The sequence below is a fragment of the Amblyomma maculatum genome, chromosome 1 (genome assembly GCF_055883805.1).
Source record: "Amblyomma maculatum isolate TAMU_Amacu chromosome 1, ASM5588380v1, whole genome shotgun sequence".
NCBI classification, from domain to species: Eukaryota; Metazoa; Arthropoda; class Arachnida; order Ixodida; family Ixodidae; genus Amblyomma; species Amblyomma maculatum.
Genome location: NC_139344.1, coordinates 158,995,544 through 159,015,518, shown reverse-complemented (window position 1 = coordinate 159,015,518; position 19,975 = coordinate 158,995,544). Strand labels below are relative to the sequence as shown.

At 45.7% G+C, this 19,975-nt stretch overlaps 1 protein-coding gene across 1 annotated transcript in view; it reads right to left on the bottom strand.

Annotated features, from left to right (window-relative positions):
* Nucleotides 1-19,975, bottom strand: part of LOC146204734 (nose resistant to fluoxetine protein 6-like) — a 58,536-nt gene that overhangs the window by 13,583 nt on the left and 24,978 nt on the right. Inside the window, exons 2-5 of the mRNA XM_084586542.1 lie at nt 4,571-4,797; nt 3,254-3,368; nt 1,393-1,480; nt 725-822 (exon numbers count right to left, since the gene is read on the bottom strand). Of these exons, the coding sequence (XP_084442668.1) occupies nt 725-822; nt 1,393-1,480; nt 3,254-3,368; nt 4,571-4,797 (528 nt within the window). The remainder of the gene's footprint in view (nt 1-724; nt 823-1,392; nt 1,481-3,253; nt 3,369-4,570; nt 4,798-19,975) is intronic.

The window sequence follows — 19,975 nt, the reverse complement described above, 5'->3', positions numbered from 1 at the left end:
TTCTTTGTACCAACAATCAGCTAAGTCGGCAAAATGATCGAATGACCCACGCCTCTGCTAAGCAGTGTGAGCTGCTGAGCTCACATGAAACCGCTGCGGTGACGGCGAACCCCAAGTGGCAATAAGCAAGGGGTACATTCTCAAACAGCGTATAGTTACCTTCCTTGCGCGCTACTTATCGTTAGCGCAAAAACACAACAACAATGAAAGAAGTAAATGAAGAAGGCCAAGAGGAGAACTAGGAATGAACTTCTGTTTGCCATGTTGGGTTTATTGGCATATAAACAACTAAGGCTATCGTGCACCAAAAAGAAAACTTGGGTGTACGAATGTTTTCGTAAATTGCTTCACAACGTGCTTTTAGGGCACTGCACGACTCATGAGTGCAACACTTTCCCTAAAAGCCATTTTTTTAAAGCTCATTCTATGGGCTTAAATAATAATTTGGCTTCGTTACGAAGTGTTCATGCTCCTGTTGGCTAGAATGGTCTTTACCGACACTGACACAGTGTGATTCTCGAACATCGCTCCAGTAATACGGAGTATAGGTTCCGAGACGCACTATGCGATCTCCAATAGCTGCACCAGGGAATGCTGATAAACGTCCTCATTGCACGAGTTTGAGTCGTGTCACTTACTGCTTCTTAGATGCGCGGCAATATTCATCGAGTAGCAGCAGAAAATTACGCATATAAATATGGTATAGTGAATGAAATTCACTCACTTGGTCTTAAATTCTTAGGGTCTTGAGAGCACGTCCGACGGAATGTGGTTAGAATGGTGCCCAGGACACACAGAATTATGATGATGCCGATGACGATGCTGTATAACAAAGCAGAAGAAATCGACCGATTACCAGATGTTTCAGGAAGACACCTGTTGCATGCTGATGTTGTGAATCGTCCTGAGCCTCTACTTATTTCAACTGACACTTGTAGAATGCGAGAACTGTGTAACATATCTAACGCGACTGAAATGTCCTTCCTATCTGCTGCGATTAAGCAATTATCGATACAACGCTATTCTCCTGTCTCATAGAGTATATGAAAGCATGTAAGCAATTTGCAGCCACCAAAACAAGATATACGATGAAACTCATTAAAACACGCTAAACCACCAGGCAGGCAATGCTTGGCCTCATTTATCCAGTTAAAGGGCATGCAATGGCCTCCGCCCGGAAAATTTTGTATTTTTAATACCGTATTTATAAGATTCTAGGGCGATAGTTTCTTAAAAAACACGAGGTTTGAAACTTTTCGGTCAGCTCAGCTTTGAGTATCTCGTCGTCGTATCACAAACCACGTGCTGAAATTACGAGTGATACTGCTGTACTTCACCAAATAACGAAAAGGCGTAACTGTTGCCGGGCAACCAGGCAAACCCATCACTCACATAATAGCTAACTGGTTCTTTTTGATGGTGATTGGACCGTCGACATCACAGTTGATCGCTGTGGCGTTCCAGTCCATTGGCTTCAGAACTGTGGACAGGAAAATATTTTTGAATGAGCATATCATCACGCTATCGACAGCCCATAGTTACTAAAGCAACATCATGGTTTGTTTTCCTCGCTCCTCCAAACAAAATATTTCGCTTCTTCACAAACCTGGCAATGCCGCTTGCTGTCCGGCTTAATCATTCATATTCTGCGCTGCAAGGCCGCAGCACGTGGCCTATACGTGCATGGGGCGCATTTCTAATTAGCGAATAGAAAACTTTTTTAAGCTAAAGTGATCTGCGCAATCCAAGCAAGAGAAGGCGAATTGATGAAATCGCGTAAAAATACCCAGAACCTGTACGATTTCAGACCACATTAAAAAAACAGGCTTTCCGAAAATGAACCCGGAGCCCATTATTGAGGCGCATTTCTCGCTTCCAATTCCGCCGCGCCATGGTGGTGCAGTGGTTAGGGAGCTCGATTACTGTGCCCAAGGATGAGGGATCGAATCTCGGTCGCGGCAGCCGCTTTTCAATGGAGACGAAAAGCAAGGCACCCGTGTACTGTTCGATGTCAGTGTACGTTAAAGACCCTCAGGTGGCCGATATTTCCTGAGCCCTCAGCTACGGCGTCTCTCATAGCCTGAGCTGCTTTGGGACCCCATAAACCAAACTAAACCTCTTCCAATTCCCCTCTCCCTGCCCACACAGACACATATCATCCCTTTCCGCGGGGCGTGGTTTGTGAGCCCACCAAGAGTGCGACAATTACTGCGCCTTTCTTTTCCTTTTCAAAGATATGAATCAGCATTTCTTTTAATTGCAGACTTCAGATGGTGGGCGCCTGCAGTGCTGATATGGGACAATACAAAAGAGCAGAATTGTTTTCGATTCTAAGTATCTTTGTCGTTCGCTGTGCCGACAAGTGCCTCCTAGCGATCACTGCATAGTTTGCTGTTGCCAACCGCTGCTCCAGATTGGCGCCACGATCGCTAAATATTGCTGAAAAGGCGCATACATTATATTTGAAGACTAAGATGGTAGAAGGTTAATGTTTTGAGCCCCTGTTCGCTCTCGCTATCTGAATAAGAAACAGAATTTTGATCTAACTGATCATGACACGTGTTCCCGTTTCTATTTTGGCGCCTGTCGTGTATATTTATTGCCCACTTATGAGTAATAATATGTAGTTTTTTTTTTCTTGGTGCTGTAATTCGCTGTTCTTTCTCCGTGCTCTGTTTAATTTCCGTAAGCTTTGTTCGCGCATGCTTCATCAAAACAGATGGGTGCTGTGTGCGCTCGCTAAGTTTTGTGCGGTAAGGCTTTGCAACTACATGACTTACAGAACGTGGATACTCACCAAGACGCCCAAGGAAGTCTAACGAAGTCGATTTCTGTGGAAAACTAGCATTGCGCAGGTTAATACAAATCGTGGCAGATAACTGACGCTGTCGTAACCACACTGCCAGACTTTCGTGTTTTTTATGAACAGCTTAAGGACCATTCTATTGTCACATGTGCTAAGCATTACGTTTAAAGATACATAGAATCAGAAATGAAAAACAAAAATGGTAGTTACAAGCTTACTCTGTTACTTTTCAAAATGCCTCGTTTCAGAATTAGGGGCATTTCTTCACATGCGTTCGCCTTTTCACTAACGCGCTTGAGCTTGCCGCCCATTATAGCGTCTAACGAAATTCGGCTGACGTACTAGAAGCGGTAACATACTGAGCGGAAGACTATGGGCTTATCGAACCTTTGGTAGCCGCAAGAACGTTGAGAAACTCACAGGAGTTAGCGAAGTAAGCATATTTACCAACGTTGAGGAGGGACTCTATATCCTCTCCTGAGCAGGCCGATGGAATGCAGATGCCCAGTTTTGGTGACAAGTGGTAAAAGTAGGGCGCCCCTCTGGCCATGTCCTCAAGAAGCTGCGAAGAAGAAGGAACATCAGTTAAATTTAGAAGAAAAAGATACACATTCCTTCTGCAGGGTATTGTAGCTGGATTGCTCTGCGCAGCCCATTTATTGCGTGCATCGCATAGTCGCTGCTACAACCCCAATGTAAGTGCACTGAGTAATTCCACTTCCCGGTATGCGCTGTGTGTGAAGAATCGGTTCAGTGCGGCTGGGTCTGCGTTGTTGTTTCTCTTGCGCCCTGGCTTTGTTTATAATTGAGCACCCACGGGATGAATTTTTTTACGTTTATGAGTTTGCATTTTCAATACCTAGACATACGTCTACGTGTGTGCGGTTTGTACAAGTGAATTGCACAGTAAGGCGGACATCATTTGCTTGATAAACCCAATTATTAAATGACGAATTAACTGGAACTAACGAATCAACTTTTTATTTTCTAATGGGCAATGTCATATCTAAAAAAATTGAAGGTCGACCAAAAGGGAGTTTCCTTCTTAAATCTTCTTACTCGGCAATGTGGTTCAAAAACTCGAACATCAAAAATAAGTATTTGAAATCTCGTTGAGTTAGTTTCCCACTCAGACGTAAAAATGGCGTCGGTCACATTTATTACACATCGAATATAGGCGCTGTTTGTGTTTTTGGTTATGTATAGTATACACGTTAACATTATTTTGGCTACAGTACACGCGCAGTGATGCCATTATAGATATGGAACGTGGAAAAGACCTCCACGAGGTCTCAAATGCGCATATTTTGGTGTTCGACATTTCGAACTACATTGCTGAATACGATTTAAAAAAAAAAAAAAAAAAAAGCAGGCCTCTCTTTCAATTTAACGCTATCGATTTCGCAGCATAATGTCGCCCTAATATGCGAAGTAAAAATTTGATTTAACGAACTTTAGTCGATTAATCGGCTAATCATTATGCGCTATCATGGATATGATGTTCACCCTGCTTTACAGCCTACCTACACAGGCCGCCCCAGCGTACTTCAAACAGGATTTGAAAAAAAAAAAAAGAAATGTAAACGTTAAATAAAAGTTACCGCTAATTGGGCGTCAATTTTGATGTTATGCGGGGCTGTGTTTTTTTTTTTTTCTTGTAAATTTGACCACGGCAGATAACAGGGAAAAGGGGATGGGAAAAACACGAGGGAAGGGTGCAGATAGCGATAGACACATCCTGCCCGATGAATGCTAGACACGCACCCCTCCTTCGTCGTACGTGGCGTTGAATATGTTCTGGTGGTAGTTGAGGCGCTCGGGCTTGGGCGGCATCGGAGCGGCGAACTTGAGCGTGCAGTACTTGCCGCGGAAGTTCTCCTCGCCCGTGTGCTCGTCCAGCATGCGGATCTTGAGGCACTCGTCGTAGTTGCCGAAGTCCGACAGCGTGCCCTCCAGGGTGCCGGCCGCCGGCCGACCAGTGGAGTCTATCACTGCGGGAAAATGCGGACACGAATGTCGTGAAAGGCGTCGGACGCACCGTTGTACGGCATACGACGTGCAACATTTTTTTTTTTTTTTTTGTCGAGGGGAATCATCTGGTACCTACGCGTCTGATGGCTGCGGTTAGCATTCCACGTTCAACCACGGCTCTATACTACTATCGTCCTTCTTTTGCATTTTATATATTTTCACTATAGCAAAGTTAAGTGGAATCGCATAGTGTTCACGAATTTAAAGGTTCACCCTCGAACATGTGAGAGATGTACTCATCAAAAAGCGCCCCCCCCCCCCCCCCCCCCCCCATTTATGATGTTCACTGCAGTATTAGATAAGTAAGGGAGTTGCGACAGGTAGTATTAAAGATTAAAAAAAAACTGCCCTCAAGTGCTGACCTATAGGTTGACTCGCTATCTAAACACACGCAGTAACATAGTGAAAATGCTGAAAGCTGCATAGCATTATTTTTTTCCTTTTTGGCACACAGTGAAATCTAATTTTATTTAACACTCAAATGAAGACTGGGTGACAAAAAAGTGAAGCGTTTTCAGCATCGCAATCTTGATGACAATTTCAGTAACTTAGTATATTCGGAACAACTGTAACGCAACCCCACGAAAATTTTACAAGAAGTGGTACGGTGTTCACAGTTTGATACTGTCAGTTGACATACTCTTAAAACGATGCCGAGTTTTACGACAGCAGTTAAAAAGCTGGCCTGCGTCGCTTTAACGTTGTTGGAGTCGTTAGGCAGCAAATTCATCGTTAACCGTTTTCGCCAAAAAATGTAATGAGGCAAAGGCCTTGGCTTAACAGGCTCCTTCGAGCTTTACGATCCTTAGATACCTTGCATTCGATGATACTGTGAAGAACGTCTAAACTAATGAATGCCATAAAAGCTGATTACGCCAGAATTTTGTCTGGCACATCATAACTGTCCTTACAAATTAAGTCATGCACGTTTAGTACACTACATCTGCATGTTTGGCACAAATATTGAAAGTAGGGGAATTATTTACGCCCAAATGGAAAAGCGATGACCCAACAGCAACTGTACACCAGAGAGAGAGATAATGATGGCTATAAAACGGTGAAGCTCAGCATAATGATGAAAGAAAAGGCTGCATATATATGCATGCAATTGGACCGCGGAATATTAACAGCCACGAGTGGACACTCTGCAGCTTCACAAACGCCAGCTAAATGGGCACATAATTAGGGGACACGTCTCAACAGCGATGAGGGCTGGGGCGTACAAGGGGGACCTTGATACGCTCTTGCGTCTGTGTCCGTTGTCACTAAATGCAATCAATAGACCAACTCTGAAATATTCGTTATGCAAGTTCAAGATTTCAGTTGTTGGCGACCTTGAAAGGACATTCCTGCCTGGCGCTGTTTTAAAACGAGGACGGATAATAAAAGAAAGCAACGCAAGAAAACATTCCTCTCAAAGGATAAGACACGAAGAACTTGGACACCGAGCCACCACTGCCTCAGGATTTATGTGGCAGAAACTGAAAGGAGCTGCAAGTGGAGAGTGTAGACCAATTGCTCAGCTCAATTAAGCGCCTTTTTTTTTTTTCGATAGTGTTAGCGGCCCGGTCCTCCAGAAAATGCGGTGTCGGCGTTGTCGGTATAGTAAGCGGGAAATGTGGAGTGGTACCTGTGGCAGGTAGTACTTGACAGGTTACGCGGGCGGATACTGATTGGTCGCCTGGTTGTGTGACGCCACATAGAATTACAGGAGCTGCCAAGTAGGGCAGCTTCATTGAGATAGGTGGTGAGATAAGAATCGAATTAACCTTCAAGGGCCCTTGTGCGATAAGACATGCTACTCCTATAGGCCACTAAGGCACGTTTGTACTGCTTTGTTAAAACGCGGATTTCTATCTATGCTGAGTGCTGTTTCACATATTGTGCTAGCTTACGAATGAATGCTCCTGAGTATGCGTGAGATAACAGAGGCACTAAATAGTGATTAACCAAAGGCATGTACACGAAATACGGTCAGCAATGGGCGTTTGAGACGGGAGCCATTAGTACTGTCGCGTCATATCCTCAAAGGTGGTGCCACTATATATTTATTTTCTTTACTTAACTAGCTATGAAGATGGTTTGAATTCTGGAAGCAGTTGTGTCCTGGCGCATTAGTACCTTCAAAAATTAAATAAAGCACACGTATAAATACAACATCGGACAACGAAGGGGCGGGAAATGCGGATCACAAAGGCATGCATATACACGTGAAAGAAGTCAACAGCCGAAGGATAATGCGGCTATCCTACTTTTGAAGTTAAACATAGAGGACTTTGATTTGAGGGGCACTTCGATGAAGTGCTTTCTGGTCGACTGGGCACATGTGCAACGAACAAGTCGTGATTAAGCAACGTAAAAGCGATCGCGAAAACAGCGCCATCATGACACTGTGATACTGCATCTTCTGGGGCAAATGAGCATTTTAAGAGCGCGTGTATACGTAAACATAGTGTTGTTTTTTTTTCGAGTCATCAACGGGGATACATTCTGAATGCACATTCCCCTCATCACGTACAGCTCTTACTTGCATATTTTAAGGGACCAGAGTCGCATGTCAGTACTTTGGAGCCGCAGCCTCTGAAATTCCGACGATCTAACAGTATTGTGAACAAGGAACCCGTAGGGGTTCCGAAACATCAACTATTTTTGATAAGTTGTCAGGGACTCTAGATTTTTCAACCATCTAACAGTATTGTATGATGTATATATATGCATACATATAGTGACCTCTTGCGAACAATGTCTGCGAATAAAACGAAAATATTCCCATAAAAAAGAAATTTCAGCACCCCTCGTGTGTCTTCATTAAAATATTTACCTTCACTCTTTGCTGAGAGTTACAGTATATGTTCTACTACAGCATGGCATAACGTTAAAATATAAACCACGAACAAATTATTTGTGCTTGCTACTTCCCGCTCTGCCTACAGCGTTATGTCCTGGTTGATGTTCTGATGCTGATTACAGGCTATGCTTTGATATCCGGCCGTGGCAGTCATATCGGAGCATACGAGAAGCGCGAGAACTCTCACATATATTTCAAACATCAGAAGGCCTGCATTGCTGAATCCGCCACGGTCCAGATGCATCTTCAAGGCGTGAAATCAAACATATAACTGTCTACTGCAGGCTCCTGTTTTCTCAGCTTGACAAAAGCCCTCTATTGATAGGAGTTTGCCTCGGCGCGAATGCCGCGTACAAGCAAACAATGGACCGTGTAGATTCCGCGGTACGATGAAAAATAAAATTGGCAGACACTTTACTTAAGAGTGTCGCGATAACGTTTTCCTTTGTTCCAAGTGCGCTAACTACTTCATCACACTTTTATGGCTCCCAAGGACAGAAATTAGGGGCGCTAATTAGCGACATAATTAACTGCATGTTACTGTTTATGCACTTTAAGTATACCATATGATGCGACATGTTTGTACAAGGCCTGCCTTTCTCCAGACTGAACGGACGTGCGACGATGGCGTAGGGTGCCCAATTCGTAGCTCAAGGGTCGGGGGTGCGGTTCCAGTACTTAACCGACCTAGTTTCCTTTTGCGCGCAATTAGTTTACTCGTTTTTTCGAGGCTTTTGGTGTCAGTCCGCCGAAAATGCCGACGCCAGGTTGACCACTCGGGGACAGGACCCTAAAGCTATCCCGTTACAAGAGAGAGAGGAAATATTGCGATGTTCCCTCCTCGTTTCTTTTTATTTCTTCACCTTTCCACTTTGCCGATCCCCAACTCTACCGCCACGTATCGCTGCTGGCGCTACACAAGACTGTCATCTAAACATTCCTTCTGCTGCACGCTCTGTGTGCAGAACGGGAAGCAGACACAGCTTGAGTGCCTCTTTTGTGCTGACAGCACTCCGTGCTGCAGTCGAAGTGATGGCGCGGCCAGTAAGGTTAGATAACGGTATACGTCGACATGGCGGTGGCTAGTTCGGAAGTTTCTTTGGTAAACAGCGCTGGGAAGGTTCTTTTTCTCAAAGGGCACTTCCAAGCAACCATGCAGTGCGCGCTGTTCATTATTTGAGGCCGTTAATTATCACCGTCTACAGCTTAGTTATCGCAATCTATAACTTAGTTATCGAACTATACGAGAGCATGCGACTAAATGTAGAAATGACAGGGCAGAAAAAAGCACTCCGCCTGTAGGAACTACATAGAAGACTCCTAATCACCCGGAACAAACGCGATAACTTTAAAGCACACCATGTAGCTATACCTCACACTGCACCATATGTGCAACGCATATAGCGCTTTAAGACAGCCAAACAATAAACTAGCGCAAGCCTGGCAGCAGCGCAGTACAGCTCCGAAAGATCGGCCTGGCGCAAGCGCTACGCGTGCCGCCGTGCGCCAGCGAGCGTGGCGGAACGAGCCGCCAGCCTCCTGACAACGACCACACTGGGAAGGAAGTGGCGCTGTTTCATGCTCCTGAAAAGGCCTGTGTTTTTTCCCCACCAGCCGGCGCTTCCTCTTTCTGGAGCGTGCTCTCGTGTGGGGTAGCGCTAGCATTTTCGACGCGGCAAGTTGGCCCATTCTCGGCACGCTTCTACCGCACTGTCCTAACCGCGGGCCACTCGCCCTATGGCGCCTGGCTGGCCGAGCTATAAACAGCTCGGAGGGGGCCAATCGTCGGTATATATCTCGGATACTAATCGATACCGCGCCTGCACGCCTCGGCAGCCGGGCACTTATACCTGCAACACTGAGGCCCTGTGTTTCCTGTTCTTCGAGATACCCTTCGTCGTTGCCCATCAATTATAGCGGGTGCTTCAACGCTCCCGTTATTCAATTTTCGTGCTCCAGAGAGGCCGCAGAATGCTAAAGAAGATCAGGACGCAAAAACCGCGTACTCCTTCCCTCATGTAGGTACTGCGTACGCAGCGCCGATTCTTTGGGCGATTCTGGAAGCGCCTCTCCGAAACTGCACGAGCGAAAATCTGCCCGCATGGTTCAACGCTCATTACTGTGAGAGCGATCGCCATGCACCACAAACATACCTATTCTGACACTGTTGTTATTTGCTTGTTTATTATTTACTGTAGGCCCTGTTTCTGTTTATAGTTTATGGTGTACAAAGACCCACTGAGAAGAATCGTTCGTCCTGAAGAAAGGAAGGTTAGGGATGATTTACCGTCTTTGCAGCACTGTTATCCATGCCGCAGCGTTTGTAAATATATTTTCATCCAAATTAACCTAGAGAAACAGCGCGTTAGATGAAATGTAGCATAAACAAAGGCGCTAAACAGATGACGGACGCTCACTCCTTGCCGCCGGCCCAAGCTGAATGAACCACAGCTTGTATATAAATAGCTGCCAAGCTTGTGATTATTCTCTAACTGAAAAATGACGTTTCTTTACTGCAGCTGCTACGGCTTCCATCACGGTATTGATGGCGTCTATATAGCTTTCCGCTGCATGATTCACGCACCCTCTCTGAGAACGCCACGAGCACTAATTGCTGCCCTCCCTTTGACAAGAAGAGCTTGGACCGCTGGGAGGCGCCGCGGTGCTTCGCGCCACGTATGTCCGCCAAGTGGCGCACTACCACGCGTCGTTTGAAGAGTGTTGGCCTTCCCACATAAAGAAAACGGGGACACCACGCGGGGCACGCTGCATGGCAATTGTTCTTTATTTAGCGAGACTTGACCTTATCTCGTCTATTGTTCCCCGATCTTCGAGGCCGGTGTGCCATCTCTGCCTCGAGAACGCTGCCCCAGCAGGTTAAAAGGACGCATCCTTCGCGCCTCGCTGTCGCAGCGAGGGGCCATACGAATTGAGGGAAAATGCAGACTGACCTGCGGTGCCCGTTACTTAACTCGAGTGTCACCGTGACTCTGCGCACTGGAAAAAAGAAAGAGGCGCAGTCAACACGCGTTTCGAAGTGCGCTGCAGTTAATTGCTGGTCTTTCGCAGCGTTATATTGCACACGGATGCTTTCGTTCCCACTGCTCTCCCCTGACCCCTCCCCCCTACCTCTTTTTTTTTACCCACGAGTGTGCTTTTTGAGAGCTTCAGCGACATGTGAAGGTTACGAACCACAGTTGCACTGTCTGCAAATGCGGATGCTGGAAGCGGAAGTTACGTTAGCAAGTTAACGGTGCGCTAGGTCCTTCATGTATGTTCTTATGCTCTTTTAAGAGAACGAGAAAAAATTACAAGAGTTCAACGCTGCTGAACCAAATATTGAGCGAAAGCATTAGCTGCAGGTGACCGAGTGCTCTTCTTCTCCTTTTCTTCTTCCTCAGCCCAGATATAAAGCCGCGCTTTAACCAAGCCGTATGAACGTGCCTTAGTGGCCTGTAGGGACAACGTGAATGCCAGGGTCTTATCAGGCTGATTCTGACATAACCGTCCAATGTGAAACGAGAGACCCAAGTTGGTAGCTCCTGCCAACTGAGCCGCTGCTCAGACCGCGCCACGCCGATCGCTTGAGTTGCGAGCCCACCTCTCGCTTTTGTGTCACGCTGGGTGAGACGGCACAGCGTCACGTGGGTAAGACGTGGCTACCGCCGCGCTACGCCGACCGCTTGAGTTGGTAGCCCAGCTCTCACCCTAGTGTCACGTGGGGTGTGACGTCACAGTGTGACGTGGGTAAGACGGCGGTGACCACGTAGGTGGCTACCGCCGCGCTACACTGAAGGCTCGAAACATGATAGTATTGCTTTCGCAATAAAAATTGGTGGCGCCTTAGCTTGGTTCAGCCTGGATATCAGAAGCGAAAAGCTTCGGCGATGCCATGGCTTTGCTTGTGGTTCCTTGGCGTAGTTGTGGCTTACCTTGTCGTTCACGGTTGCACATTATAGATATTCTATGGCTTATCATCACGGTGAAACATTGATTACAGCCGTACACCACATGAGATTAAACTTTATTCCGATTCCACATCATTATCACCGTTACACTTCTGTATAGACATAAACACAGCCCGGTGAAGGCGCGCGGCACCGGATAAAGGTCAACCGGCGGAGTCGCGGTGGCGGTTGCGGCGGTAGCGGCGTCTCCGACCACCTGCGCCTCTCCTGTGACGTCTTATGGTTTGCGCATGCGCAGCTGTGGCTTTTATTGCGAAAGCAATACTGCGCCGGGTCTAATCGCTGGTCGCTGTGTGCCGTGTCCGTGTCCATGACCATGGTCCCCTGGCAGGAGCTGCCAACTTTGGTCTCTCGTTTCACATGGGACGGTTATGTCAGACTCAGCCTGCCAGGACCCTTGCATTCACGTTACCCATATAGGCCACTAAGACATGTTCATACGGCTTGGTTAAAGCGGGGCTTTATATGTGTTTCTAACGACGGAGCTCACTCGAGACTGCGAGTTGACTAGCCCAGTGAAGCTTTTCGCTTCAAAAGGTAAAAAGGAAATTGAGCGAACGGTACTATACGAATGATGTCAAGGCGATCTTTCGTTTGCGAATATGAGGAGCGCGCAATATACGCGTTCAAAAAAGAAAAAAGAAATGTTGGAAGATCGTTTTTATCCTCTTCATATTTTCATTCAGCCGCTTTCGATTATCTTACTAGAGGAGAAGAGTTCAGCCTGAACTTTTTTTCTTCTCGCTGTGCATTTCCTCAGATAAAGCGCCCATATATTTCGAAAAAAGAGAAAGTGCTGGCCATGAATAAATTTTTGCGGATACCAAAATACACAGCGGTTCGCGCCGATGTGTTATGAACCGCTCATTATAAACGTCAAGCTGAAACCACGCAAATAAGCCCCTCTACTAACCAGAAGTGTACGGCTGGCCCTGTCATATATGAGCGGATAACTGCGATAAAAACGGATGAAACGCAGATGTGCGAAGTTACTGTACGTAATCTATATATGCCTACAGAACAGAGAAGCAGCTTGGAAACTAATTTCTCAACGGGCGTGGTCCCCATTGAAGTAACGCTGTTTCCCCGGACGCCATGAGGAAGAACTGCGGACTGACTTCCATCCGTACGTAATTCCTGATAAGGACCGCCACAATTTCAGCACGCGGGAGATTTCGCATTCCTCTTCGATCGCAATGCCGCGCAATCGTGCTCACAAGCAGGCCGCCCCAGCCCTCGAATGCCGCCTCGGATGACTGCACCGACTTCGGGGTCAGCAGCGCGGCGCAAAAGCCATTAATTTATCCTAGGTTTCTCTTGTCCCCTTTTTTTTTTTTTTTTCACTCGCTCAAATCTTAGGTGACGTGATATCTATCGCGAACACTGAGCGTGCTCCCTTTTCGAGGCTGCACTCCATCTGCTGGGCGCCCCGTCGTCGGAAATGCCAGCGGCCATCTTTCGGAGGCGCGGCAGGAGCGATTTCGAAGGCCTCGAAGCATTCGTTCAGCTCGTTGCACTCCAGGGTGCAGTTTAGACCGAAAACGATGCTCCTCAGGGATAAATAATAAGGGTTGCTTATGACGAGTAGGCAATAAATCTTATCATGAGGTAACGTAATATATATATATATATATATATATATATATATATATATATATATATATATATATATATATATATATATATATATATATATATATATGAACAGTGAAGTAAAATAAAGAGTAACGCGCGAAGGTGTGGAAAGGTTTTGTGCGATTATTCTTCGTCGTTTAAAATCTGGTGAGCGAAGTAGGTCAAATACGTGTAACGGCGTATCGGTTCCCTCCACTGAGGCCAAAAAAATATGCACCTTGGTTGTTAGCCCGCACCATACCGGTTGGAACTCTTACCTTAGCACGCCCACAATTCCACATCCAGGAGTTTGCACGTTTATCAAAAGTCTCCTCGCTCTACCATCTACATATTATTATTCCTTTTGAAATGCTGAGCTTATAATTTAATACATCCACATGCAATCAGTCAAATCGTGCTCACAAGCAGGCCGCCCCAGCCCTCGAATGCCGCCTCGGATGACTGCACCGACTTCGGGGTCAGCAGCGCGGCGCAAAAGCCATTAATTTATCCTAGGTTTCTCTTGTCCCCTTTTTTTTTTTTTTTTCACTCGCTCAAATCTTAGGTGACGTGATATCTATCGCGAACACTGAGCGTGCTCCCTTTTCGAGGCTGCACTCCATCTGCTGGGCGCCCCGTCGTCGGAAATGCCAGCGGCCATCTTTCGGAGGCGCGGCAGGAGCGATTTCGAAGGCCTCGAAGCATTCGTTCAGCTCGTTGCACTCCAGGGTGCAGTTTAGACCGAAAACGATGCTCCTCAGGGATAAATAATAAGGGTTGCTTATGACGAGTAGGCAATAAATCTTATCATGAGGTAACGTAATATATATATATATATATATATATATATATATATATATATATATATATATATATATATATATATATATATGAACAGTGAAGTAAAATAAAGAGTAACGCGCGAAGGTGTGGAAAGGTTTTGTGCGATTATTCTTCGTCGTTTAAAATCTGGTGAGCGAAGTAGGTCAAATACGTGTAACGGCGTATCGGTTCCCTCCACTGAGGCCAAAAAAATATGCACCTTGGTTGTTAGCCCGCACCATACCGGTTGGAACTCTTACCTTAGCACGCCCACAATTCCACATCCAGGAGTTTGCACGTTTATCAAAAGTCTCCTCGCTCTACCATCTACATATTATTATTCCTTTTGAAATGCTGAGCTTATAATTTAATACATCCACATGCAATCAGTCAAAAAGTGCGAAGTGAAGGCCACTTCGCACTGCTTTTATGTGGGGCAACTTCGCGTAACATGTGTTACAGCTTCACTGTAACGTATGTTAAGGCTGCTGTGTGGGCGTACACGCTCATTGTGCTTGGCACATGCGCATTGTCTTGAACGCCTCACGTGCAGTTCGTTGTATCATGACATCGTCGGCTCCCATTCTCACATTATCTTGTTAAACTCATTTTGCTTCCTACAGTGCATAGCAGCAGGCTTGACAGATGCACCTTCGGCCGACCTATCCGCTCAAGCTTACTCTGCAGCTCAGCGCCTTCTCTCCCTCTCTCTCTCTCTCTCTCTCTCTCTCTCTCTCTCTCTCTCTCTCTCTCTCACACACACACACACACACACACACACACACACACACACACACACACACACACACACACATATATATATATATATATATATATATATATATATATATATATATATATATATATATATATATATATATATATATATATATATATATATATATATTATCAGCCTGACTGTACCCACTGCAGGGCTAATGCCTCTCTCATATTCCTCCAATTAACCTGGTCCTGTGCTAGCTGCTCCACTTGACCCCTGCGAGCGTCTTAACCTCACTGCCCACCTAACTAGTCGCTCCCTGCTACATTAGCGCATATATATATATATATATATATATATATATATATATATATATATATATATATATATATATATATATATATATATATATATATATATATATATATATATATATATATATATATATATATATATAAGACATGGTGGTCGGAACGGATCTGAGACAGCGCAGCACACAACACTAGGTACACCGCAGCAGAGAAAGCAACTACAGAACGCGTGAAGAGAACAAGTCGGCCTTCTTCTAGACGTCTTGCAACGAGGCCTCTGGAGTGTGCGTGCTTTCACCACTTGCCGATGCGGCGGCTGCTTACCATCGGCCGAGATAAAAGTTGCGCAACTGGGTCGCCTTCTTCAGTCGCAGGCCGGCAAAGAGAGGGAATGCGAAAATCCGCACTCAGCGTTGCAGCCTGCCGAGGTCCCCGCAGTGAGAAGCCGACCTGATCCATCGGGCGCTGATCAGGGTTGCGATCGGATGGGCGACGATCGCGCCTTGAGTCAAGCACCCAATTCGGGAGTGGCCAGAAGTGTAATATGCACTCGTTTTGCACAAAGCAACTACATGTTTCGGATCGAGATATTGCAATGCAAAGTTTGAAATAAAAACTCAATCGAACGCGCAGCCGTGAAAGCCCACCCTCTTGCTGAACGAGTTGGGCAGAATAAAGGAATAGTGTGTTTCATTAGCATTACCTCCCCTTTCTGTCTTAAGCTCATGTCTTCAGACGAATGATATCTATTACGTAGTGAAACATGACTGCCGCACCGCAGGAAGATGAAGAGGATGACGAAGTAGGGCCGCGATTCTTGAGATCGCTTGGAGGATTAGACTGGCCGTCTTTTGTGTTGCTCGCCGTGGCCGCCGTTCAGTTTACGGAGAATTCCATTCCCCGTTTTACCTGAGCATAAACTCCTTCTCAGTTACATTATTTATTTACAAATACTGCAGACCCTTCTCGTGCCAATGAAGGAGAGGATACAAAAGAAAAAAAAATAGAATAGGGAAACAAGTATAGGTAAAATGAGGTGCAGGATAACAGTTAATTGCCTACAGCGGCGTCGAGTGGTAATGACGCCTTATCAAGGAAACGAAAATAGCTCGTTGAACAAGGAAGCAAATGTAGTTAGATAGAAATACAACCTGAAAAGTCAGCATCATAGGTTCATCACGGTGATATTGATCATGATTCAATGCGATTAACATCCTTTATGAATGATTCTACTGAGTTGCAGTTTACAACATCCGAGGGTAGTTTATTGTGAGAGATAAGTCTGTCGACGGCTGCTTTTATATCTCTGAGCTAACACGTACAGTTATACCTCTGATCAAATTACTTTGCAACAGGTATGATTATCGTGCACCAGCAGTCTGTTCTGTATTAATAGACTTAGAAATGAAAATAATAGCTATCATTCACACAACATTAAAAGGAAAAGAAAGAAAACGGCGAATTTTTAGCTTCCGTTGTCCCTATTGAAGTTTTCACAAGGGGGCTTCAAATCCTCTACGGGCGAGTGCGTATCAATAATCATAATAAGAAAACCTCATTCTCCAAGGAATCCGCGCGCAGCATTTCTTCGTCTCTTATAGTCTGAGTTGCTTTAAGACGTTAAACCCCATAAAGTCTAAACCTAAACCTAAACATTTAGGCAACGATGTTTTAAAGCCCAAATGTCCATTTGTTTTCGTGAGCAAGTAGCAAAACAATATCTCGGCCTTACTACAAATGCACGCAGCGTGGTTCCTTGCTGCGAAAGCATGCCATTAAATATTTAGAAGCACAATATTTATGATTAATTTTGGCAATGTGAACCATATTTCCCAAAACGCTAAAACAGGAGAAAATTTCGCTGTCTGGAAACTTTTATCGGCTGTTACAATTTACAGCTGTTGCAACTTATTTATGGCTTCTATGGCTGGTACGGTTTCACTCCTACAGATGAGCTTGCGTAACATCAGCAAATATATATCTGAGAACGTTCGATGAAGGGAGAGGGGCTGGATCTAAACAGAGCTTGATGTACGAATGTGAAAATGCTTGGCTCTACGCTTCATATATTTTTCGCATCTATACAACAGTGCACTCGTCCAATGAAGCAAATTCCGAGTATCTATTTGTAAAGACTAGATAAAGAGTAAAATAACGGTGACGCTAAGTCCATCCACAATCGGAGCTCCCTGAATATGAGCAGACACTCTGAGTCTTCTTTTAGCGATTATTCTGCACGTTGTGCATGCATAGAAAGTTCAGTGCGTTTTGCACATTTTTTTAAAAGAGTGTGGATGCGAAAATCCCGCCAGTGACAATGAGTTTTACCCTGTACGTGGTGGCAAAGTAACTGCGCGTCTTGCGGTGTAGTGAATTCGTCCTTTGAAGATGGCACGAAAGCAAAGGCTATTACTTTCTGATATCATTGCTCCCAAGCTATTCGCAGCAGCTGTGCGCAGAACATGAAGCTAAAGTTAATATAAGTACGCTTGGGCGTCGAATGTGGTAAGAAGGCAGGTAGGTATTTGCACTAGCACCGTGACAGTATTTTCGCGTGTGCTACAATCTATTCATTTTGTTCGAAGCTAAACAATAGCTGCGCACTACTGGTGGGAACAATGGGCGCAAAAGTCAAAATTGAGTGCGGGTTGAAACGCGGACAAAGTCGGCAGTTTTGTAAGACGCGCCGTCGCAGTTCGAGCAGGCCGTGCGAGTCAGCGACCCGAGACTTCCGGCAGTGAAAACCCCTCGGAGCGATACCGCACGAGCGGTGAGCATCGCGCAAGAGCTCGACGGGTGCGCACTGAGAAGTATACTACGTTACTACGAACAACGGCGGCGCCCACGAGAGGGCGGCCAAGTATCATTTTCCGCTCCACATTCTCTGCGACCGCTCGTAGTTGAATTTCCATCGCATTTTATTTCTCGTTAACGTTTCGCGCACCGCGCTACTCGGCGCGTGCACCCTGTAGTACAGCGGCTCTGCGCGCGCAGGCATCAGCGCTGCAATCAGCATCCCGCATCTAGCCGCCGCCTTTCTGTCTTCTTTTTCCCCTTTTCTTTCTCCTTGCTCATGAGCCGTGCAGCAAACAAGTCCAGAAGACAACAGGGGAATGCGTAAACTAGAAATGCACGTGGAGGAGGGAGGCAAACGGATGGCGGAAGTCTGAAGCTGCGATATCATGAAGGCGCTTGCGAGAACAGCTCGCTCTTGCTGCCCAGCGTGAGACCGCGCGCAGGAGTTTTCGTCATAATGGTTCCTAAAAATACGCGAGCCTCTTGGCGCCGACGGTGTCGCCATTCGCTTCCACCGCGAATATGTCTTTACGAGACAAAAAATGCGAGTTGTAAGATAGGCATCATACACTTGTTGTCCTGTATTCGTAAAGACCACTTTCGTGAGAAGAATGGTTTCGGACGAACGTTTTCTCCGATGGCAGCGAGTGCTCTTGTCAGTGCCAACGTCGCGCTAAAATAGTGGAGGTGAACTGTTTTACGCGCTCTCCAAGATGCCAGGCTAGCGCGTGTTCTATTTCAGTAATGAAGTGCGCTGAGGACACAATGGCATGTTCTACCGAATGAGTGATCAACACTATAAGCCAAGCCAGCTTAGCGTTTTTGGGTAACTCCCACGGCGTTAATTTATATACCCTTTGCACCGAGATGGAGTGTTGCATGCTAAATCTCGTACAAATGAGAATCCTCTATTTTTTTTTTTCATGACATGCAAATTTTGTGAACATGGACCAAACGAAAACCCCAAATCGGCTAGGGTGAATTCATATTGCACGCTTGTGCAGCACCCATTCAAGCGGCATGCCTTAGCAGCAACCGAAAACGTTTTGTGCATAAATGTTGCACGTAGTGCAGAAAACAACGAAATATGAAGGATCTAGAAAAGAACTAGTTTATTCGGAAGCTTTGAACCAAATCATAGAGGGTAGCGAGGGGAGGAGGGGGCATTTTAGTGCGCAATCTGCAACTCAGATTTAAAGTAGGCAGACATTCTCTCGTGGTGAATGCTGCGCAAGATTCAGATGATGCGCAATTTCAGTTCGTAACTATACCTTACTTTGCACAACAAACGCTCGGGAGGAAATGGTCGCTTTGGCGCAGTCACGGTTGCAATCACAGCGTGCGAGCGACCGCATTTTGGTGTCCCTGATGCAGTCTCCGTGGCGTGGAGAAAGCTACCGGGATAACAAACGTTCAGGAAGCAGAGCGGTGTTGCCCGTTTCCTCGGAAGCTGTAACACAATGTGTGCGTCGGTGAAGGGGGAGGGGCACGGCATCGTTCGTCCGGAACACCGCACGAACGGCTCCTTCCGCGACTGGAGCAACATCATGTCCTAGACCTAGGCGCTCTAGCCTACTAGACTGCGATAAGATGCTTACACGCGTGTAGTTTGTTCCTACTTGCCCGTGTATATGTTGCTGTTTTGTTCTGTTCGTATGCCTCCGACGTGTCTCTCATGGCTTTCGTAATTTATTCGAAAGCACTACTTCACGAGATCCAACTGCCTCACCATTTCCTGTGTCTTCGAAATGGCAGGCTCTCCTCCTCCAGCCGTCATACACATGCCCGCTCATAAAGAATAAATAAAGTAATAATAAATGTTATTCATGTATTTATTAATTCGTTTCGAAAATACTGGAAGCCCTAGCAGTAAGCCCTGGCAGAAGCTATAATAACAGACAATAGATAGAGCTATCGAATTTCTTGCGATGCTGCCTCAAGTAGTAAGTTACTACTGCGTCCTCGCTTCATCATCAAAGCTGCTTCCAGCATATTGAAATATATTACCATCAACGAACATTGAGCCTAATACATATCCAACGCACTTTAATGCGCAGC